This window comes from Panicum virgatum, chromosome 9K (assembly GCF_016808335.1).
Source record: "Panicum virgatum strain AP13 chromosome 9K, P.virgatum_v5, whole genome shotgun sequence".
NCBI lineage: Eukaryota > Viridiplantae > Streptophyta > Magnoliopsida > Poales > Poaceae > Panicum > Panicum virgatum.
Window position 1 is genome coordinate 67,211,467 of NC_053144.1, and position 22,485 is coordinate 67,233,951.

Consider the following 22,485-nt stretch of genomic DNA (forward strand, 5'->3'; position numbering starts at 1 on the left):
TTTCAAGAAACAGATGAAAGGTTTAACAGGATGGTTGTGGCTCTGGCAGGATGATTGTGCCACGGCTGGTTGAAGTTGGTGTGTTGTTCGTCTTGTGTACGCTGAGGTTGAGAGCCAGTTTGATCACTGTCGGGCAGGCTTGGGATTAGGGGTGACAAGCTTAATTCCATCGAGCAGTTTTTTGGCTACCCGTGTCAGTGGGCAGGGTTGGGAATTGATACGATCCAAATCCAGGGAGCAATGCCGTCGTGAAATAGAGGCCGCCAACAGATCAGGCTCGATTGTTCGAACCTTTCTTGCAGCGGACGGCATTTCTTTTTTTTTCCCCAAACAATCTCCTTTCTTGCTCCACGGTCCAAGTAAATGTTTCCGCTTCTCCTTCTTCTTCCCTACTAGTCCAAGCTTAAACATGGCCTTGTCTTTCCCTCCGCGCCCGTCGCTCGAGCGTCTTTCTTCTCAAGAAAAGATTTCCCTATAAGTTAAGACGCGTCCACCAGCCCCTCCTCGGCAACGTAGCAGCAACAAAGCAAACAGCAACATCTTCTCCTTCCTCGTTAGCCTGATCATCTCTTCTCGTCCCTCGGGAGCGCTCCTTCGTGGATCGTGATAGAGGGCAAGCAGCTGAGCGTGGTGGCGCCGCCGGCCGTCGCTCCGGCGCCGTCGATGCACGTGGAGGAGGCGGTCAGGCCCATGGAGCAGTTGATCATGGATGAGGCGGTCGCGTCCACGGAGCAGCAGCGGGGCTGGAGGACGACGGCGCTGGCGTGGACGCAGTGGGCGAGCATCAAGAGCAAGGCCCGCGCTGCCGGCGAGTACGCCGTCCTCAGGACCCGCCAGGGCATCACCATGTTCGGGGAGCCCAGGCTCGGGCCATTGGTCAAGGCGACCGCCGCAAACGAGGAGTCCCACTCCCACTAGGAGTTTTTAGCTTGATCCATGAGAAGCAGCAAAAGATTTGCGAATTTCATATTAGGTGAGTTAGATGGTCGTGGTCGTGCAATGGTCATGGTTTACTTTTTATTAGAACAGAATTTAATTTTCCGTGAAAGATTAAAGAGTTTTTTCCCTCTGATGTGCGATGTGCCTGATGCTGTGATCCTTGTGCCGCCATTTCATATTACCCTGGCTGATTGGATTGGTATAACTGGATTATCTTCGATTCCATGCGGACCCTCACGAGAAGATTTCATAACATTGCTTCTATGATTCACGACGGTTTTGTCACAAAACCCTAATTGCCTTACAGGGTTCATCTGCCGCAGAACCTGAGCAAAACGTACCGATGTAGATTGAGATATTTTAAAATTCCAAGTTTTTCTAAGATTCATGTAGGGATATTTCAGTAATCTGTTGTAACAGAATGACAACTTCAGACATCGCTGGCCTGGCAGCCAATGATGTCAAGGCAAGACCGGGGAGAGGTAGCTGAGGAACATCAGGCAGTCAGCAATAGCATCTTGTCCATCTACAGACGACAGTCGACACAGATACTATCCTTTAACCCCTGCCGACGGCCGTATGTACAGATTCAGACACAATAGATGTAACCAATCCGTGATCATTTGAAATCCATCATATGATTTCACAATGTTCATAAAGTTTATCATGGATTAGCACTTATCAGATGAACAAATAATGAATGGCCACGTGTCAGTGTCTACATCAGCGTATGCAAATCTACATCAACAGGTGGGGTGTCTCTTCACCCCCAGCAATTTCTAACTCCTACACTAAAATTATTAGCACATTGTTAACAACGGAACATACACTAGCCCTACTAGCTGTCACGTGGTTAAATATGTTAAGTGCTACAACAAACATAGGACCAACACAAGCAGCTGAAGATTTGCCCCCAGCTACGACCAGTTTAATAAAACTGAATCCATCAATAATGATTAAACTTCTTTCTGTGGCGACTGTAATCTGAGACATATCTAAAAGTCTGCCCACAGCTAGGTGCAGAACACTTATATGGCCGCTCTCCTGTGTGCACCCTGACATGTTCGGTCTGAGCCCACAGCCACTTGAAAGTCATTTTGCAACCATCCCAGGGACACTTCAAAGGCCTTATCTCACTGTGGACGCACTGATGACGCTTCAAGTACTTGTGGGAACGGAAACGCTTGCCACATGACTCGTCAGTGCAAATATTGCGCTTGTGGGCATTAAGTTCAGCTCTAGTCTCAAATGCCATGTCACAAAGATCAATGTCACACTGAAATGATCCCACTTTTGCCCTCTTGCCCTTTTTACCAGCAGAAACTTCCACAGTTTCAACTACTGAAGGTTTAGTCCTTCGCCTCAAGCTCTCACACGGGGACCGGACGAAACTCCCAAGACTTGGTGAACTATCAGTATTTGACTGAGAATCCTTCTTTCTTTTGCGTTTGCGTCTGACATAGCAAATGATATCAGTTCTATTTGAGTTTCCGATGCTTCTAGACACCAGATCTGATAAACAAAAGTCATGCGGCCGATCAACTTGTTGATTATCTTTTGTTGCTCTGAAAGTTGTGTCTGTTTCCACCACCTCTACAATTTTTCCTTCTGCAATTTCATCTGCAAAGTGGTCATTGCTAGCCAGTGTCATTAATGTCAATGAAGCTTTCCCAACCTCATCTTTCCCAGGAGCATCTGTTCCCTTGGACTCTTCAGCCAGAGCTCCAAGTAAAATATCAAAGGAATTTGATCCAGCGTGGAGAGATTCTCCATCATGTACAGGGATCCCAGTAGTCGAAGTAGCGTGAGTGTCCTCTAAAATAAGGTTATCTATCTGCAGAGATCCATGCTTAGCAGAATTATTGCTCTCAGGCTCAATGGCCTTGACAACACAATGGTGGCTATCAACCTGCAGCTCATCACTCATCAAATCATGCAGAACCGATGGGGGTTGAGTCAAAACAGGAACATCAGCAGAGACAACACAGCCGAAGGTAATACATTGTACATCAGCACTACAGGTCATCTCATCAAAGCTTGACTTTTGTTTCACTGGAACAGCACCCACATCATGATTCTGCAATTGATTGGCTGTTGCAGATTCCTTAGTTTTATCAGAACAATTAGATGTCTTAACAGAACCCTCGTCATTTTCAAGGGCTGAAGACACAGTGCCCCCGTGCTTTTCTTCTGAAATAGCCAAATCTTCCTTAAGACCTGGATCAGCTGATGTCCTATGAGGATTATTGCAAAGTCCCATCTCCTCCTGATCTTGTTGAACTTGCAAACATTCATCTCTGCACTGCAAAGTAACATCCTGAGGTTCTAAGTACTCATGATTGCTTATACAGTTCATGCTTCCTTCCACAGAGGTACTTTCATCATTAAGGAACTGTTGAATATAAAAGGTTGATGAACTACTCAACTCAGTTGATTGTGTACATCCTTGATATCTCGTAACATCAACTGGTGATGTGGCAAGTGGAGATGAATCCTGGGAATCTGATGAACAAATAGTGTCATTGCGCGTGCTAACACTAATTGGACCCTCACAAACTTGGTGCTTCAAAGGATATTCGGCAACAGCAATAGGGATATCAATAAGAGAATGTCCGTCATGGTCAATCTCCTTAGAACATGAGGGCCTGTTGTCTCTATCATTAGAATTGTGTAGCCTACTTGGTTGCAAGAGGCCATTTTGTTGGAAAATATGTTGGCTATTGTCATCCTCACAAACATTTCCAGTAGTGCCTATTTCTTGCTTCACTTCAGGCTTAACCTCCCCAGCAATTGCAGACGTGCTAGAGCTGGAAATAATACCAATAACTCTGTACGGTGTCCGCGCTTTTCTGCAGAGCCACTTGAGGTTAGGAACAACCGAAACAGGTGAAGGGTTGGAAAACAGTCCCCAAACTGACAAAGGAGATTGGTCCTGAATCCCTGATGTTTCTTTCCTAAGCTTGGCACAATATTTCAGGTTTAGACCCATCTGCGATGTCCAGTCCCTTCCATCTTCCTCATGCCCCTCATCATCAATTGAAATGTTGATTAGATGTAAATCAGACTTGGATGCATCTGCAAGAGGAACGTCTGTACAGTCAAACTGAAACTCAATTTCCTCAGCTATTGATATTGCAAGTGCTTTTAATTTGGTATAATCTGCAGAAGTGAAGGACAAAAAAAAACTTTTGATCAGTGAAAACCTCGATATGAAAAGCAAAGAAAGATGAGTATATTTGCTTCAAATCATGATTTAGAACAGTGAGTTCAACTGCCATTTTCAGGAGTGTAGGCCCAACTAGGGATTGTCGATGTGCATCTGTAAAAGATGCATTTTGCTTGCAATATGTACAGAGCAAATGAGCACCTCATTTCAGAATGGCACCGCAGGGAGAAGAGGGAGGGAAGGGGGGGTATCTCAAGGAGAAATATGATATCTTCAAAACAACGTCCATAAAGGCAGTTCTCAAATTATGTCTGCAGAAGAAACCGTGCCATTATATGGAATTTCCAAGCAATGTTCTTAAGGCTTTGAGGCGAGCTGTGGCGCTCTACCCCCGCCACAACGCCTAGGCGACGCCTCACCTCGCCTAGGCGACGCCATAGTCAGGGAAAACAAATGAGAAAAGAAAAAGGAAAGGGAGAAAAGGGCAAGGAGAAGGTAAGGCCCAGCCCACTAACAAGCCCATGACCACCTTATCTGTGTTTACCCATCCTCCCTGTAACCCTACATCCAAAACTGCCGCCGCTTCTCCCTCGCAGCAGCGCCGCTCCTCTCTTCCTCCCTCGCAGCAGTGCCGCCGCTCCTCCCTTCCGCCCCGCATGCCTCTCCTCCCTTCCACCGGCGCTCCCCTGCACATCGACTGCAGCCGTAGCAGACCCGTGCAGCAATGAACCCCGGCATCCCCTCCAGTTGCTCAAATGGAGCACCGCAGCCGCTCCCCCTTCAAGTCCTCGCACCTCCCCAGTTTCTTGGGGGCCAGATCTCGCCGGTGCCGGTGCCGTCGAGGATGAGGAAGACGGAGGTCGTCGCCTGCTAGTTCTGGTAACCTTCTTGCTCCTCCTTTCATCTCCCGGTCGCTCCTTCCCCTTGCTCTTCCTCTCTTCTAGCTGGGCGTCGGCGACGCCTTGGCCTCCCTGAGCGCCTTGACGCCTTGGCGTCGCCTAGGCGACGCCTTAAGAACATTGTTTCCAAGTCTTCAAATACATTTCATGTTCGTTGGCTCATTTATCTAAACAAGTCATTAACTGAGGTTATCTTATTGCTCTCATGCAATTATAAAATACAAGGTAACACACTTCAGTTTTCCATGAGTATATGATCGTGTAATTTAGTTATTACTAGCAGGTAAAATAGTTCTTTTGAGACAACAAAAGTAAGGTGGAAGATAATTATTAGATACAATAACATAGATAATCTGCCACTTATATATTACATGCAGAAGGATGCAATATAGTCAATAGTGCTCAGCTGCTTAGCTTCAGCCACACTGAGTCAACTTAAAGAGTTCAGTAATCAGATGGTGCCTATCAATAATTCCATGTGCGTTCCATCTTTCATGAATTTCCTATGTTTGGATTTTGCTGCTTTCATTTTTTTAAAAAAAGTTATAAGCCACAATGCCAAAAGGCCACATTAGTTTCAACATTCCATTTTCATGCAGAATATGTCATATTTCATTAAAATGTAATCCTGAATTTTATTGGTACCAAAACTTAGGTTCCAATGAGGAAGTAAACATCAATTGGAATTGGCTTGTATATCCAAAAGCAAAATATTTGCAGATAAATAAGACCAACATGTTAGAGTAAGAAACTAAGAACAAATGATCTCGCATAAAGTATGAATATCACAACAGCATCCATCAGCAGTCAAACAGAGTATGAAACCAAAAGTTATCCCTACCTGAATGGCAAATAATGAGGGCATGGACACCACCTTTGCCCTCAAACAACTCTTCAATCTCAAGGGCATGCTGCAAGCAAAAGATTCTGGGCCGTGCAAAGATAGAACTTGTATTCCAGTTAATAGTGCCATCACAACTTTCTACAGCTTGTATGTTAATGTCACATCTGCCTGTTTGTTTAACTTTTGGGCCAAGGCTGTCCTTAGGTATAGTATTATCAGATTTTTCCCTGTTACTGCATGAATGAAGAGTATTTTCACTTCTGCAATAATATGAACTATCACTGTGTTGTTGCACAGGTCCAGCATGTTCATTCTCCGGTAAACAAACATCTTCATATGACTTTGCATTCCGATGGTTGATGTTAGCTTGCTTCGCAGGAGTAGCCAGGCATGGTTGTTCCACAGAGCAGGAAGGTCTATCTGGAACAAAAGACGACCCTGATACATATGCAGAAGCATTTTTCACCATTCCATAAGAATCTTCATAAACAAGAAACAATACACATATAAATGTAAGATAGTAGTAAACTATGAATTAAAAAAAACTCAGCTGGACAGGATGCCATCATCAGATTAGAAAAGCTCGGATTCTTATCAGGTTATAGTGCATATGGTAAGGCAAGAAATGCCATTGTCAATGAGCTTCAGAAAATAAAGGATACAAACCATTACCGAAAAGACATTCTTGTTCCCAAACTATGCCTGCGGATAATATCAACCTTCCTTATACGTTTATTGCAGTCCGAAACACTCTACCTAGATTGGGGTTGTTAACAAAAATAAACAGATCTCCCGAAACAATTTTTCTAGCTCTAACTCTAATTTGCCACAATTAAACATAAACCCTCAAGAAAAATCTATGATATATGATAAAAGAAATTGCATGCATCAATGAGGTTTCCACTACAGTAGATGATTCATGATTAAAAAAATCACATGCATCAAAGAGATTTTCCACTTTATAGCTCCATTATATAAACAAGAAAACTTACAAAAGTTTGGAAGAAAGGCATACCGAAATTGCTATCAGGACAGCATGGAAGTACATTGGCAGATTTCTCTTTTTCAGAACTCAGCTTGCATCTTTCCATATTAACAGGGGAAATCCCTTCCAATGCTTCTCTGGAAGGTTGCAGAATTGCCATGAATGGATAGCCAAGAATTCCACAAGCAACACAGGTTAATGAGCCAGAATCAATGCTCAAATCGAAAGGCAGGTCATCCTCGTCATCTGTGTCAGCATCAGACTTTTCCACAGAAGCAGATGCAGCATCAGATGATTTGTTACTCGCAGACATGCATTTAGTCTGTGTCCCAGTCATGAGCGCACTGCCATCAGATGGGCTATTATCTTTGTGGTTGCATTGGCTAGATTCAAATCTGCAACCATCCTCTGACTTCTTCTCAGAAGCTTTTGAGCCAAAAGAGCAGGAATTTAGAACAGTGGAAGATGGTAACAAGTCAGGCTCCCAGAGCACAACATTTTCAATTGATTTCTTTTTCAAGAAAGAACACAAAAGCTTGTTTTCATTAATCATGTCCTGCAAGAATTCCTGTTTGACCAACAGTTCTCTTTCTTCTTTTCTTCGATCTCTCAACCGAGAAGTTCGAATTCCAGACAATACGTTCGGCGTTCTGAAATTAAAATGAACCACTAGATTCAAAGTGCAGAAAATAGTAAGCATTTGGTGCCATATGGTTGTAATACGACCACCAAAAACTTAGGTAAGCATAATTAAATTCACGATTGAAAATCAAGTTGTCAAGTTAGATTTTGTAGCAGACAGATAATGGGAGTTTCTTACTTGTACTACATATTCTGATGGAAAGTATGTTGTGAAAGCAACCATAAATGCTGGATAAAGGCAACAAACCTAATTGAATGACCAGGTGCATTTGTGGTCCAATCCTATTTTCATCCGAAATAACTACTCTGATTTAAAGAAATGGTAGAGTAATAAAACTAAACATCCAGAAACCATGAGCTGCTTTCCAGACATTTTCCCTTGAATATATACCGATACAAAATTATCAGGCTCTATTTTTCTGAAGATTCTTTCTACTATAGTACTATTGCAGCATGAGTTACTTTTCTTTTCATGCTTAATCATGTGCTCATATATATATAAGAATTCAAGCAAATGCATGGCATTTGTAGTTGATGATATCACAAGGTATCATCTGTTCATATATATAAGAATTTTTTAATTACAGAACTACTCATTACATAATAGAACTGAGATCTTCAACCACACTGTTTCAACTTTCACGCACAATACTATCCAAAATTCCAAACGGCACTAAAAACGTGCTATCTGATATTTCGAGTTTTCGACTATTGCCAGAATCAAAACTTGAATCCAGAAATTTTTGTAGGAACAACAGTTGATAACTCAAATCAAAATCTAATCTTTTAATTTCTATGAAAACATGTAGAAGCATCAATGCCAGATATCTAGGGATTCTAACAATACTAACTTCAGAGTGTGCTCAAATATCAAGGAAGCTAACAAGTTCGGTTGCTTAACTGTTTCCTAATTGTCAAATTTTCTCCTGCTACATAAAATCTTCAGTAATTCCTTGTGAACCAAAGCAAATATAAGAAGTAATCTTGTTCAATACACAATTACACAGGCCATCGTAAGGCACTACATTCATAGTTTTTTTTTTGAAACTAATCAATACCTTAAACTGAATAATATAAAACAACTAGTGGCTCTTGATGCAATGAACTAGATGGCTTCTGAAGTTCTGATTGTAAGCTGCATTCAAGAACCCTGTGCCTTCGACATGCATAAAATAAAGCATATAGGCCAGACATAACAAATACATCTAATCCCATACTCCCAGAAACTAGCTGCACCAGTAACCATGTCAATAAAGCTACTATTATGTTATACTAAACTGTTGGTAGAACTAACAAAAGCAATATTGCCATAAAAAAAAAGAATGAGCTCAAATAAAACTTACTTGATTATAAAAGATGCTGCTAACAAGTACAGGAGCTGTTGATGAGAGAGCATTGGGAGATAATTCATTACAGCCCTTCGAACAGCAGCCTCTTTTGCAAATTTTAACCATTGGGGAGTTGCAAAGTTCGCAGCCTCACCACAATTAAATCCTACATTGTATGGGCCAGATATTAACAGCCTAATTCAATAAGAAACAGAAAGGAAAGAAATTAAGGCATATCTGAACACCAGAAGATGCTGCTGCAAACATGTAGATAGTCAGTTTCTAAGCATTTCCAAGGGGCAATGGATCACCTTTCATCCAGTAGACCAAAATAAATTATTTCTCTACATAGATTGTTTAATCTTATATCTGATTGAAGCCCTAAAGTAGAAAGGATATAAATTATTAGGAGAAACCATGAATGCAATATCAAGTAGCAATGATAGAGTCAGCCTTAATCATCATTGAAACATTAAAGCAGCCTTACAGGCTTGAGTCCTTAATTGTGCATGGGAAATATTCTGTTAACTGGAAAACAGGCCAATAAACATGACCTAATTTCTTTTTTGAAAGACCGTGACCTAATTTCAGTGAAGAAAAGTTCCAGTATCACCAAATTGATATGTTTTTATGATGTACATTATGAGGGGAGCACTGATCTGTTCTGGCAACCTTCGCGTTCGCAATGGTAACTACAGCAATAGTCTACACCCAATGAAGCTACAAGCATTGTGTTTTCTAAATAGTTTGTGTATGCTTCCCGTACTATGAATGTGAAATAACAGCAAAGCTCGAACAGACATAGTTAGGAAAATAACACAATGTTATCAGTTCAGTAAATTGACTCCACAAATTCATGATGAGTTCAATATCATAACTAACCATGGCTAAATCCAATGTGGTAGGCCCTGGGGAAGGTCACGACAAACTCTCCAGGATACTGTACTAATCTGAAATAGTACATGTCAAGCACACAAATTCATAAGAATCTGGTGTAACATCATACAAATTTGATAAAACAAATTGGTCATTTCAGAGCTTGTACCTACAGCACGGCACACCACGAGCTACAAGAACATCTGGGGACATCAATGTTGTTTTCTCCCCGAGCACTGCCAGCGATGCTGCATGGATTAACAAACAGAAATTATGGCACATGCTAGAACATAACAGTAACATACAGACTACAACCATGTGAAACAACACATACCAAGGCGGTCAGGGTTTCCTCCATATCCATGCACACGAATAACTTCCTCTAGCTCTGAGGCCCGGTCGCCAGGGACTGCATACCACGTCTTGGGTGCCCCAGTGTGGAGGAAGTTGAGACTGTGCAACTCATGATCTTCGACATGCCATGCAAACCAACTAAAAAGCATCCCAATGTACACCATTGGTGAGGTAACCCCAGGAACATCATCCGGCATGAATCGTGTGAGTGACCCAGGAGCCCGTGCAATTGCTTGGAGGTTCCATGGGCTCCCTGACAGCCGCCACCCAGAACCTTTCTCCCCCTCTTCCACCTGATCACCGTCTCGTCTCCGCTTCTTCCTCCGCCTGGACTGCGGTGGGGCGGCAAAGCCAGACCCTGGAACGTCATTCGCATACTCGATGTAGATAGGACGGTCCGCTGACGCCTTCCAAAAGAGGGATTCCACCTCCAGTGGAGTTGGCTCGCGAAGTCCGGCGAGGTGGACCTTGGAGAAGGCGCGGGACTTGGCTTCAAACTGTTCGAGCGTGTACTGCTCGCCGCTCTGCCACACCTGCTTCAGCACCTGTGGCGGCGGGCGCCCACGCCGCGGGGTGCCGAGCTCCTGGTGGCGGGTAGTGAACACAGCCGCGGATTCCGGCCGCGAGGGAGCAGTGCTGGAGGAGGAGCCGGGGACGGCTGGATTGGCGGCGTCGAAGGAGGAGGTGAGGTAGCGGTTGAGGTGAGCGAAGACGAAGCGGCGGGAGGGGCGCCGGTAGGGCGGGATGACCTTGCAGATGCCGTAGGCGGCCGCCTCGCGCTCCACGCGGGAGAGGAAGGCGATGGGGTCGGCGAACTCCGACTCCGTGGGGCGGTATTCCGGGGCGCGCGGGAGGCCGCGGAGCCACGCCGGCGGCGACATCGGCGAGGGCGCGGGCGGTGCTAGGGTTTTGCGGGCCGGCGACGGGGAGCGGAGGGGTGGAGCATTTGGTGGGGGTTTGAGGGAGGAAGGGGAGGGGATGGCCTGCGGAGACGGTGGGGTGTGGGCGTGGGAATTGTGTGGGGGAACGAGACGATGCGGGCGGTGTGGACTCGAGTTTGTGGGCGGTTACCCGGCACGGAGGCGCGGGCGCCGGCACGTGGGCGCGCGCCCCAGCGGCGAACGCGTGCTCTGTAGCCTTTTTGCCCCCGACTGGGAGTGAGAGGCGGTTGCTCGGTTCGTTGCTGATTGCCGGGATGACAAAGAAACAGCTGATTCTGATTCCCTCGCGACGAGAAGGCCGCGCCGGTCCGTTCCAAATTTCCTCCTAAAGTAAACTTGCACAGTACTAACTTCCAAGGCAAATACATTTTTTCTCTCTATATAGGTTCAACAATTTTGCCTGCTTCTCTAGTATTGTTTCACGAGGATCGCCAAATTTGATTCTGATGTAATCGACGCAGTCAAAACTGTCACCACCTGCCGTTAGGAGGGAAAAAACTTTTCAAGAGCCACGTTATCATGTCACAACTCGCAACAAGACTGACAATCTGCTAAACTGTGTAAAGAAGAGGGCCCCAGAGGCGATATCCAAGACCCATCCCTTTTAGCATGTGCAGGCATGACACCGGATTGAACCACAGTCACATGCCGACATGCTGCCGTCATAGCATTAGCATCACAATACATTTGCTTGTTTGAGAGAGTGGGCTTTGCAGCTTGCTTGTTTCCTTTATTTTTTTTGAAGCTTTGCTTGCTTCTTTGAGCACGGGCACGCTTGGGCCTGCGCTCCCCCAAATAAGTGGGCCGGTAACAGGTCGGTTTCCGCAGAACCCACCCATCCCTCCAAGTCTTTTTGCTAAAAAAAACATCCCTCCTAATCTTTTTTTTTAAGAAACCATCCCTCCTATTCTAGTAGCTAGCACCGGGTTTATTTACGTGTTATATTAGGTTTAACTTAAGTCAAATGTGATCAATTTTGACCAAATTTATAAAAAAATATATCAACAACTATATTATCCAATGTATATACTATCAACATACACTTCACGGTGGATTCCATAAAATAAATTTGTTGTTATAAATATTATTTTTTTAAACTTTGATCAAAATTTGCTAAATTTAATTTATAACAAACCTAATATGACATCTAAATAAAAACAGAAGAGTACTAGTAGGCTTAAGAAAAAAAATCAGATGTACAAAAAAACGTACCCCCATTCCCATACCATACATACGCTGATGTCCTGTTCCACGATGGGCATACGGTAGGCCCACAAATCGGTCACACCTCTCTACTTCTATTGCGTACATTCTTGGTCTACATAATTTCTACAGGCAGCAGCAATTATTGGGACATTTAATTAATCCCTTAATCTCCATTCTCTCTCCTGCTTCGCCTCGTCGATTCGATCCTCCCCCAAGCTTCTCCAACACCACCAACAAACCTCCGCCTCCCCCGGCTTCGCGCGCGAACGCATCTCCCTCTCTAACTAATCCCCATGGCCTCGCGTTTCTGATCCGGCCACCGCCATGCAGAACCGCTCGCCGTCGGCGGCGTCGGCCTCCGCCTCCCCGACGGCAGCGGCGGCCATGGCGCCGGGCGTCGGCGGGGTGGAGCCGGCCGTCACGCTCGACCAGGTCCCGCGCTGGAGCGACCCCGACCAGCGCATCTCCTCGCTGTCCCCCACCGCCGCCGGATCCGAGACCCAGAGCTCGTCCTTCCTCTCCTTCTCCGACCCGCTCACCGGCGACGACGCGGCCGCGGGGCCGGGGGGCCGCGGCGCGTCGCGGTTCCCCGTCGATCACGAGATCAACTCGAAGATCTACCTCTGGCGGGGCCACCCGTGGAACCTAGAGGTCGATGCCGTCGTCAACTCCACCAACGAGGTCGGAATTCTCTCCGCGGCTCGTCTCTCTAGCTCTGAATGCTGCAATTGGGGATGCTGATTGACAGTGGTTGTGTAGAACTTGGACGAAGCTCATAGTAGCCCTGGGCTTCATGCTGCTGCAGGACCAGGGCTCGCCGAGGAGTGCGCCACCTTGGTAGTGTTAGATATTGGGATGCCTTTTGCTTTGTACTCGCAACTTGCAAGGTAAAATAGACTGTAAGGTGGGTTGTCGTTTGTGAATGGTCTGCAGGGTGGCTGCCGCACCGGGATGGCTAAGATGACCAATGCTTATGATCTTCCTGCCAGGTATGTGATTGGGGACTGCTGCTTAAGAATTTGCAGCAGATTAATATTAGTAGCACTCGCCAATAACTTGACTAATTGAAATATGGAATATTGCTAGTAAGACCAGGAAGCCTCTTGAAATGTTGTTTGTCATGCTTAATAGAAGTTCATTTAGGTGTTACTGGAGTAGCCCCCCTCCCACAAGCACCTCATTTGGAAGAGTATGAATTATGTCCCTCATGTAATGAGTTACAGCTTAACCCTTCCCCAGACCCCGCACAGTGCGGGAAGCCTACGACACTGGGTACGCCCTTTTTTTTATGTAATGAGTTACAGCTTAACGATAAACATCTTATTTGCTAAGGCGATATCTACTCTTTTTGAAGACACACAAATGGCACACCTGTCACTGATAGAGTGAGGGAAATTTTTCCATCAATTTTTTTCTCAAGTTGGGTCAGTATCATTGTCAGGGAAAAAACCGTGCACATGAAATGCACATATTCTATCAGGTGTCTTGGTGATTATTAGGAGTCAAATGAGCGGTATTAGCGCTATAACTTAGGTGAGATAACAGTAACTATTATTTTTGTAATTATTAAATTGCTCGAGGAAGGTAGGATGTGAATCAATAGGAGCCACTCCGATTAGATGAATTTTATTGACCTGCATACACAAAAGCTATGCTATTCTTTGTGGTATATGCCCGAGTGCATTCCTTTATAGCAGGTTACTATGGTCGACTAGTTTAAACATATCAGAGCAAAACTTACCTGATATTTTTATAACTTTTGGTGCTCTTTTGCAATGCTCAAAAGTTCATTATCTGTTTTTTTTTGAGCAAGTTCATTATCTGGTTATGTAGGAAGGTCATCCACACTGTGGGCCCTAAATATGCTGTAAAGTATCACACTGCTGCAGAGAATGCGCTTAGCCACTGCTACAGGTCTTGTTTGGAACTACTCATAGAGAATGGCCTTGAAAGGTATCTGTAAAAGAAAATCCTATTGTAAAGTTTAAATGTCTACAGAATTTTGTTTAGGTTCCATTTTCTAATGCTAGATTTCACATTGAATGTTCTGCATCTTTTGTAAAGTAATTTATTCTAACTTTTCATGTGGTTAGCATTGCAACTGGTTGCATATACACGGAAGCCAAGAATTATCCTCGTGAACCAGCTGCTCATGTGGCAATAAGTGAGTTCACTGATTGATATTTGTTTTTGCTCCTTTTATGACGGATGGAACTGGGAACATGAGTTATTTAGTACAATGATTTAACTGCTCCATGTTAGTTTTTCTTGTTCTAACTCCCATCTTTTTTATGTTGAGATTGATCAGGAACTGTGAGACGTTTTCTGGAGAAGCAAAAAGACAAAATAACTGCTATTGTCTTTTGTACAACATCATCACCTGACACAGAGATATATAAGAGGTTCTCAGACCTGAAGTCCACTAAAAGTAGCTTGTTTTGACAATTTTCCTTCATTGGTTGACAATGTTCCATTCCTCAGATTGCTTCCACTATATTTCCCTCGGGACAAGCCCGAAGAAGAGATAGCTGCATTGAAACTTCCTGCTGATGTTGGGGATGAGAATGGTGAGACAGTAATAGATGAAAGGAAAATAAGAATAAAACCCTTACCCGCTGGGGCAGCAAATAGCAAGACGCCAATTCCTGCACTTGCAGATATCCCTCTCCCGGATTCTGGATTGACACGTCGAAGGTGGGGTTACAAATATATGTTTTTCTTGGTTCCAATGATTGACAGAAATTACCTTAAAAGAATGGTTGTTCATTGGAATTTCCTGATTTTATCTGATTTATTTATCTTGACAGGAATTCTTTCAAGCTGGACTCATATTTGGATCCAGCTTTTATGTCTATAATTAAAGATCCTGATCTCCGGCGCAAGGAGCAGTGGGAAAAATCTGCTCAGGCTCACAAGGGACTTAACTTGGCTAACTTGCTTGGGTTCGGTGATCTTGGCAGTCCACCATTATCTGCTGCTGAAGAATACTCCCTTCATTCACGATACCTTGCTAAAGCAAATTCAATGAATCTTTCAGATATTGCGGAAATGAAAATAATGTATGCAAACTTATCCAGTTTTTGTGTCCTTTTGTGGATTCTCTTTAGTTTGCATTGCTTTACCTTTGTGGCACTAATAGATCTCTATCCATCATCGTTTCTATTATCATTGTTGCCTCAATTGTGATCCTTTCTATCAATTATAGTTACCGTGGAGGAGTTGATAGTGAAGGTCGGGCAGTTATGGTGGTTGTTGGTGCTCACTTTCTTCTTCGCTGCTTGGATCTTGAACGGTTCGTTCTATATGTAGCAAAGGTGATTTATTCTTAACTCTAATTGAACACTTGAGAATTGAAGTGCCTTAAAAGAGTATCAATTGTATTTCTTTCCACCATTGTAAGTAACTTGGGAAATATCCTTAGTCATCGTCTGCAACTTTCTGACTTCGCATTTCTCAATTATGGTATTCCAACATTTATGGGTTGTACAGCTTGCCCAACCATTTATGTTCTTTCATGAGCCATACAAAAGATTTTATGCAATTTACGTGTAGAATTTGTTTTATAATAGTGAATCATGCAAAGATTTTAAATTTTAAACAATTCATCACTGAGCTCTGTTGGTTCTAGTTGAATAGTACATTCCTCAATTATTTGTAACGGGACAGCACCGCCCAAGAAATTTTGATGTTTCTGTATTAAAATTGCTGATATCCATAAGGTAAACTAGATATATTGATTTTTATTTGTTAAAAATTCTGATATCCAGAAGTTAAACTTGAACTTTTGATGTACGTGTATTAAAACTGCTTTGTCCATGAGTTGCCTGTAGTTTAAGGGTTAAGGATATGCTGGCTGCTGTGCAGAAAAATATTTTGTACACTCCGTCCATCTTCAGGAACTGATATGTAATACCGTTATTGATTTTGATTGGTACTTTGGTAGGTTTCTTAAGGTGTCATATTTTTCAGTAAGTTATAAAAGATCAACAAGATAATATATTTATCCATGTCTGCAATTTAACCAAGTGGGATGGGCCTAGAAAAAGAAAGTCAAACCAAGGCTCTAGTGAAACAAAAGTTGTTCAAGCATCATATTGCATAATCCTTATCACGCACTTGAATAATTCCGCTAATTTCTCATCAAACCCCTGTTATCTACTATCTGTGATTCCTTGCTGAATAGAATTCTGCAATTCTTCACACCAGTTCATCTCATTTGAGCAGTTAGTTCTGACAGCTTCATTGTGCCCCATTTTTGTAGGAGTTTGAACCTTTGATTCAAAAACCTTACTCGATTGTCTATTTCCACTCTGCAGCATCCTTACAACCGTAAGTGTTGGATGAATATGCTGAGATAGAAATTACATACTTAGTCTTAACCTTGGTACACGGAACTAACTTTTTCAATTGAATTTACAGACAGCCTGATTTAGGATTCATGAAGCGGTTACAGCAGATACTAGGCCGGAAGCATCAAAAAAATCTCCATGTCAGTATCTTATTTGACCTCATCGTACTGTTCTAATTTCCTATTTGTAGTATATGAATTCTTGATAGCACAATCTTGACAGGCTATATATGTACTTCACCCAACTCTAGGATTGAGAACAGCTATTCTGGCGATGCAGCTTTTTGTTGACGGAGAGGTACTTGCAGAATTGTGGTGCAGCTAATCTCCTGTTCGATTATTTTGCATGTTTCTTGTTTCCATAACTCTGTTTTCTGTTTCAATTAGGTCTGGAAGAAAGTTGTATATGTCGACAGACTTGTGCAGCTGTTCAGATACGTACCACGTGAACAACTAACGATCCCTGATTTTGTCTTTCAGTAAGCAATCTATACTCATTAGCTCTTTAAGAGGTCTGCTGGTTAAATCAGAGTTCGTCTCAAATAGTCAAATAATCAATCTTACAGGCATGATCTCGAAGTGAATGGTGGAAAAGGCATAATCGTAGACCCAAGAACAAAGCATGTCTATCAGAGACCATCTGGTTGATCTGTCAACTTGCAAGTGAGCGCTTCACGTATCGCTCTGTACAACCCATCTGTCCATTGTAGAAGATTTCCCTTCTTGATCTGTGCATTTTGTATCTAGTTGAGTTGACATTTGTTCTGGGCTATTCATTTTCCTTTAGGGAGGCGTAATTATGTATCTTAATTATATTATGTATAAACAAATAAAGGCTGTATCTTATCTCTTAAGTTATGTAGAGCTCGGCGTGCTCTTTGGGTACTGTAAAATTTTGACAGGTCAGAATAATATGGCAGTTTGTTCTGTCTCAGAGAAATTAATCGGCACGTTTGAATGTTTTGGTAGGCCTGAAGACTAATTTGTTTGCCCTTGCAAGCAATAGTAAGAACAAGTCTGGATGGGGAAAAATAAAGCCTGATCTATTTTGCATACTGCATGAGGTAGTGAGGCAAATTTCTGAGCTCGGATAATGCACAAGTCAACTGCTGATAAACTAAAAATGTCAACACATTTAGAATCAATATGGTTGACAACTAATCCACAAAAATCAGCTTATATACAATGTCAACCCCTTCTAACATGATGCCTGATAGACTGACGAAGCCATAGTTCTTTTATTTTCTTTTATTTACGAAGTGACAGTATTTTTTTTGTACGAAGTGACAGTAATTCATACCGTGGACAGATGCTTTCGGTTTTTTTTTTTGAACTGTTGATGCTTTCGGATTCTAACAGTATATATATTACAGTGGTTGTTCTTCTTGCATCGTCAATAATGCACCATAGATGGACCTTGTGAGCGGCGTAGGGCGTAGCTGTCGTAGGGCGTAGCTGTGGTGGACGGGAGGCCGGGGACTGGGCTCCCGGCGGCGGCGGCGAGGACGCGATGCTGTCCTGGCGGCCGGCGTCGGGCAGAAAACAGAGCATGCGCACAGAGACAGAGGAAGGAGACGTACGGGACGCCAAGAGATCTAATTGATCTCCAGCATAACTTCCATTAATCATCTAGTACATTTATCGAATTTCCAGCATTGCAAGGATAAAACATTCCGCCCACTTTGCAAAAACCACTTGCAACACTGCTGCATCCACAATGCGTTCTGCTGCCGACCTGCCATGCTTGCCACCGGTTCCATTATTCAAAGGTCCTAGCAGTCTAGTAGTGTTTCGAAAGTCAAACCTTCTAAACATTCAACAATTAAACTAGTAGTTCTAAAAGAGACGCACACAAAGCTAGCTGTTCCTCTCCAAGCAAAACATTTGACTTTCGAAATACACCAATCTTTTAGTCACAAAACATGTGTCAACCTGTAGATGATCCAATTTCGGCCGGTATTGTACGGAGGGAAGCCATGCAATACAAAGATATTTTATACGTGCAACTGTCCAGGGTGACATTGGCATACACGCTCGTTGTCTGCACCCTGTCGGTCTCCTTGGCTATATATATGCCTCGCCGATCGGGAAAGTAACCAAGCACCCAAGTGCCAGTCTTCCTCTCCCAGCTCGATCGAGGTGAGCTACATCTACCTTGCACAGTTTCCTTTCAAAAAAACAAAAAAAAATCTACCTTGCACAGTTGCACCCACGTTCTCCCTCTGCCTTAATTATGCCTGCTGAAGAAAGCATCTAATAAATCCTGTAGCTGCAGCACCAGGACGATCGCGAGTAGACGAGAAGCGATCGAGAGCTTGTTGTTGGAACAATAATGGCGGGAGGTCAGCTCAACGTCTTGGCCACCCTCGACCAGGCCAAGACGCAATGGTACCATTTCATGGCGATCGTCATCGCCGGCATGGGCTTCTTCACCGACGCCTACGACTTGTTCTGCATCGCGCTTGTCACCAAGCTCCTCGGGCGCATCTACTACACGGAGCCCGGCTCCAAGGACCCCGGAACCCTCCCGCCCAGCGTGTCGGCCGCCGTCACCGGGGTCGCGCTCTGCGGCACGCTCGCGGGGCAGCTCTTCTTCGGGTGGCTCGGCGACAAGCTCGGCCGCAAGAGCGTCTACGGCTTCACCCTCATCCTCATGGTGCTCTGCTCCGTCGCGTCGTCCCTCTCGTTCGGGCACACGGCCAAGGGCGTCATCGGCACGCTCTGCTTCTTCCGCTTCTGGCTCGGCTTCGGCATCGGCGGCGACTACCCGCTGAGCGCCACCATCATGTCCGAGTACGCCAACAAGAAGACCCGCGGCGCCTTCATCGCCGCCGTGTTCGCCATGCAGGGCTTCGGCATCCTCTTCGGCACCATCGTGGCGATCGTCGTCTCGGCGGCGTTCCGGAACGCGTACCCGGCGCCGTCGTACGCCGAGAACGCCGCGGCGTCCCTGGTGCCGCAGGCCGACTACGTGTGGCGCATCATCCTCATATTCGGCACCGTCCCCGCCGCCCTCACCTACTACTGGCGCATGAAGATGCCCGAGACGGCGCGCTACACGGCGCTCATCGCCCGGAACACCAAGCAGGCCGCGGCCGACATGACCAAGGTGCTGCACAAAGAGATCCAGGACGAGGACGAGGAGGTGCAGCGCCAGGTGGTCGCCGGCGACACCTGGGGCCTCTTCTCGCCGCAGTTCGTGCGGCGCCACGGGCTCCACCTCCTGGCCACCACCAGCACGTGGTTCCTCCTTGACATCGCCTTCTACAGCCAGAACCTGTTCCAGAAGGACATCTTCAGCAAGGTCGGGTGGATCCCGCCGGCGAGGACCATGAACGCCATCGAGGAGCTGTTCCGCATCTCGCGCGCGCAGGCGCTCATCGCGCTGTGCGGCACCATCCCGGGCTACTGGTTCACCGTCGCGCTCATCGACGTCGTGGGCCGGTTCTGGATCCAGCTCATGGGCTTCCTCATGATGACCGTGTTCATGGTCGCGCTGGCGGTGCCGTACGAGCACTGGACGCAGCCGGCGCACCACACCGGCTTCGTGGTGCTCTACGGGCTCACCTTCTTCTTCGCCAACTTCGGGCCCAACAGCACCACCTTCGTCGTGCCGGCGGAGATCTTCCCGGCGAGGCTCCGGTCCACGTGCCACGGCATCTCCGCCGCCGCCGGCAAGGCGGGGGCCATCGTCGGCGCGTTCGGGTTCCTGTACGCGGCGCAGGACCCCAAGAAGCCCGACCACGGGTACGCGCCCGGCATCGGCATCCGCAACACACTCTTCCTGCTCGCCGGCACCAACTTCCTGGGCATGATCATGTCGCTGTTCGTGCCGGAGTCCAAGGGCATGTCGCTCGAGGAGATCGCCAAGGAGAACGTCAGCGACGACGCCACCGAGGCTCCTGCCAGAGTCTAGCTGCCTACAGACCTGCAGTTTCTGCAGGAATGCGTCGTGCGTGATACACGGATGGTATTCCCTATTGTTTATATGTTTTCCTCTGTCCTTGTGTGATTTACATTATACTATTATTACCTAGCGATTTTACTGCGGTTTAATCTGAGTGTAATTTGAAACTATTTTTTTAGGGTAATTTCTCAAATGAGAATGTCATTTGTTTGTGTCTGTTGGTTGACCAATATTCTCAATAAATAATTTGTAATTGCTGTTCGTCTGATTATAAAGAGAAGCAGGCTGTGTTTGAGTTCAGCATTCCCATCTGAATGTTGGACAGACTTTGCCTCTCCATGTTCTTGGTGTGGGCTGCTGCAATGCAAATCTTCCTAGTGCCTCTGACTCGACAGTGCCCCGGCCCGGCCGCCGCTCGGTGTCCCGTTGCATTTATAGATGGAGAAAATGGACTAGTCTCTTTTTCAAAACAATGAACTATAAGCCACACCCGTGATCAATTTTACTAGAGTTAATTAGATCCGTGCCATTACAATTTTACTATGCACAACAGCACAAGGCGTATATATAGCATATTAGCGTGGAAAATGTTGCCCGTGTACGATTGCAAAGTTGCAATAGATCATCTGAAAATAAAACGATGAACCATCTGATTTGGTTGGCTCCACGACACCTAGCCTCTTACTCCGGCAATTAGGGCTACGAGAGAATTGAAGTGCATTTTGTTTCATATCGTCTACCATTCCTAGCGCTACACAAGTTGCATGTCATATTGCATTTTATAAGCACACATATTTACATATATGAAAGAACTAGTACTTGACACTGACAGATTAGATAATTAGATTCACAGTGCAGACACATATCATACTGATTGTACCCCACGAACGAATTATGCAATGCATCGTAGGAAGAGTGAAGGTCAGTTAGTAACAATTTTGTAACATAAAGATAATAGTGACCTTCAAACCAATTTAACATAGAAAAGTATATGTATAATACAAGAGTTAGAGTGTATTTGGAGCATGAGAGGAGACCATGGCCCCCTTCCCGCTATTTATTCCTAGTCCTGGCCCTAATATTGATTTTTTTTTTGAAAGGATTGCGGGAGCACCATATGTCATTTAAGAAGGAGAAGCATATTTAAGAGTTGTAGGATTGCGGGAGCACCATAGTTTGCACGAAGAGATTGGTTTCTCTTATACGTTCCCCTCAAAGATTTGAGATTACATAAATAAAGAAAAACTCAAACTCCTAATATTGGTTGTAGAATTGTCGTTCTACAACTCTTCATCATTCTATATGTTTTAAAAGTTGCTACAAAATTGTTGTTGGACAATAAGCTGAAAGAAGAGAAGCCGAATAGAGGGGTCAGACGAAATTGTGCATGGTCTAGAGCTTTTAGAATAACATAAAGTTGGACTATTTGTGCATTTATAGTTGTAAATGTAAGATATTAGACGTTTTCACGAATTCAAGTTACTCCCTCTGATTCAAAATATATGTTGTTTATGATATCATCATGGTCTGCATGATGCTATTTTAACAAATAATTCCCATGAAACTATGATATTTTCAAAAAAAAATATTTCCTCATTTTGAAAGTAGTTTTTCTTGGGTGAAATTAGCATCTATCTTGTAGTTGCTTCCATATTGATGGTCAAAGTTTAAAGTTTGACCGGCAAGAATCCTAAAACGACATGTTTGTTCAGTGACGAATTGGTGATACAGATGAAATTATTTCTTAAATGCATTGTAATGCAACAGATATTATTTATTATGAATAGTCTCATTTTTATGCTGGCAGTCTACATAAGTGTGTGTGTGTGTGTGGATCGAAAGTTAAAAAGTTTAGAAGTTCTATAAACCTGCAACATCCATTTATGTGATGTATCCCCAACGGACACTGGATTTCTTATCACTGCATCACATAAATTAACTGGAGGATGATGGCGTGTTTATCAGTTCCCCACATCGCACCCGCACCATGCACCTCATTAGAAACTTCCCCTAGTCCCTTCAACAACTGATCAAAGGAAAGCGACCGCCT

At 44.5% G+C, this 22,485-nt stretch overlaps 3 protein-coding genes across 5 annotated transcripts; 2 read left to right on the top strand and 1 right to left on the bottom strand.

Moving 5' to 3' along the window:
* Positions 1-1,555: 1,555 nt before the first annotated feature.
* LOC120647282 (lysine-specific demethylase SE14-like) lies at positions 1,556-11,058 on the bottom strand. Of its 2 annotated transcripts, none has more exons than XM_039924018.1 (7): positions 10,014-11,058; positions 9,849-9,927; positions 9,686-9,753; positions 8,819-8,969; positions 6,864-7,483; positions 5,846-6,286; positions 1,556-4,098 (listed from the first exon to the last, which is right to left on the bottom strand). In XM_039924018.1, exons 1-7 carry the CDS (start codon positions 10,912-10,914, stop codon positions 1,886-1,888), a joined length of 4,473 nt encoding a protein of 1,490 aa, XP_039779952.1. In that variant the 5' UTR covers positions 10,915-11,058; the 3' UTR covers positions 1,556-1,885. The 2 variants fall into 2 exon arrangements, with proteins under 2 accessions (XP_039779952.1, XP_039779951.1); XM_039924017.1 differs by having other exon boundaries at positions 5,846-6,328; positions 10,014-11,052.
* A 1,277-nt stretch (positions 11,059-12,335) lies between these two features.
* Positions 12,336-17,490, top strand: LOC120647284 (protein GDAP2 homolog). Of its 2 annotated transcripts, none has more exons than XR_005664733.1 (14): positions 12,336-12,861; positions 12,940-13,017; positions 13,114-13,169; positions 14,014-14,133; positions 14,274-14,344; positions 14,489-14,582; positions 14,662-14,874; positions 14,988-15,239; positions 15,386-15,494; positions 16,442-16,509; positions 16,600-16,669; positions 16,780-16,826; positions 16,916-17,007; positions 17,095-17,490. XR_005664733.1 is itself a non-coding variant. In XM_039924019.1 (14 exons), exons 1-14 carry the CDS (start codon positions 12,505-12,507, stop codon positions 17,174-17,176), a joined length of 1,737 nt encoding a protein of 578 aa, XP_039779953.1. In that variant the 5' UTR covers positions 12,336-12,504; the 3' UTR covers positions 17,177-17,490. The 2 variants fall into 2 exon arrangements, 1 of the variants encoding a protein (XP_039779953.1); XM_039924019.1 differs by having other exon boundaries at positions 16,752-16,826.
* A 1,148-nt stretch (positions 17,491-18,638) lies between these two features.
* LOC120647287 (inorganic phosphate transporter 1-2) lies at positions 18,639-20,651 on the top strand. The gene is made up of 2 exons (XM_039924021.1): positions 18,639-18,667; positions 18,798-20,651. Exon 2 carries the CDS (start codon positions 18,861-18,863, stop codon positions 20,442-20,444), a length of 1,584 nt encoding a protein of 527 aa, XP_039779955.1. The 5' UTR covers positions 18,639-18,667; positions 18,798-18,860; the 3' UTR covers positions 20,445-20,651.
* Positions 20,652-22,485: the final 1,834 nt, after the last annotated feature.

Bases quoted from the DNA above. Each gene is read 5' to 3' on its own strand.
- LOC120647282 (XM_039924017.1), bottom strand. From the start codon at position 10,914: ATGTCGCCGCCGGCGTGGCTCCGCGGCCTCCCGCGCGCCCCGGAATAC. The intron at 9,754-9,848 runs GTACAAGCTCTG...GTACTATTTCAG, and splicing joins CGTGGTGTGCCGTGCTGTAG to ATTAGTACAGTATCCTGGAG. The intron at 4,099-5,845 runs GTAGGGATAACT...TCACTTCTGCAG, and splicing joins CCTCATTATTTGCCATTCAG to ATTATACCAAATTAAAAGCA.
- LOC120647284 (XM_039924019.1), top strand. From the start codon at position 12,505: ATGCAGAACCGCTCGCCGTCGGCGGCGTCGGCCTCCGCCTCCCCGACG. The intron at 12,862-12,939 runs GTCGGAATTCTC...GTGGTTGTGTAG, and splicing joins TCGTCAACTCCACCAACGAG to AACTTGGACGAAGCTCATAG. The intron at 14,345-14,488 runs GTGAGTTCACTG...GAGATTGATCAG, and splicing joins AGCTGCTCATGTGGCAATAA to GAACTGTGAGACGTTTTCTG.
- LOC120647287 (XM_039924021.1), top strand. From the start codon at position 18,861: ATGGCGGGAGGTCAGCTCAACGTCTTGGCCACCCTCGACCAGGCCAAG.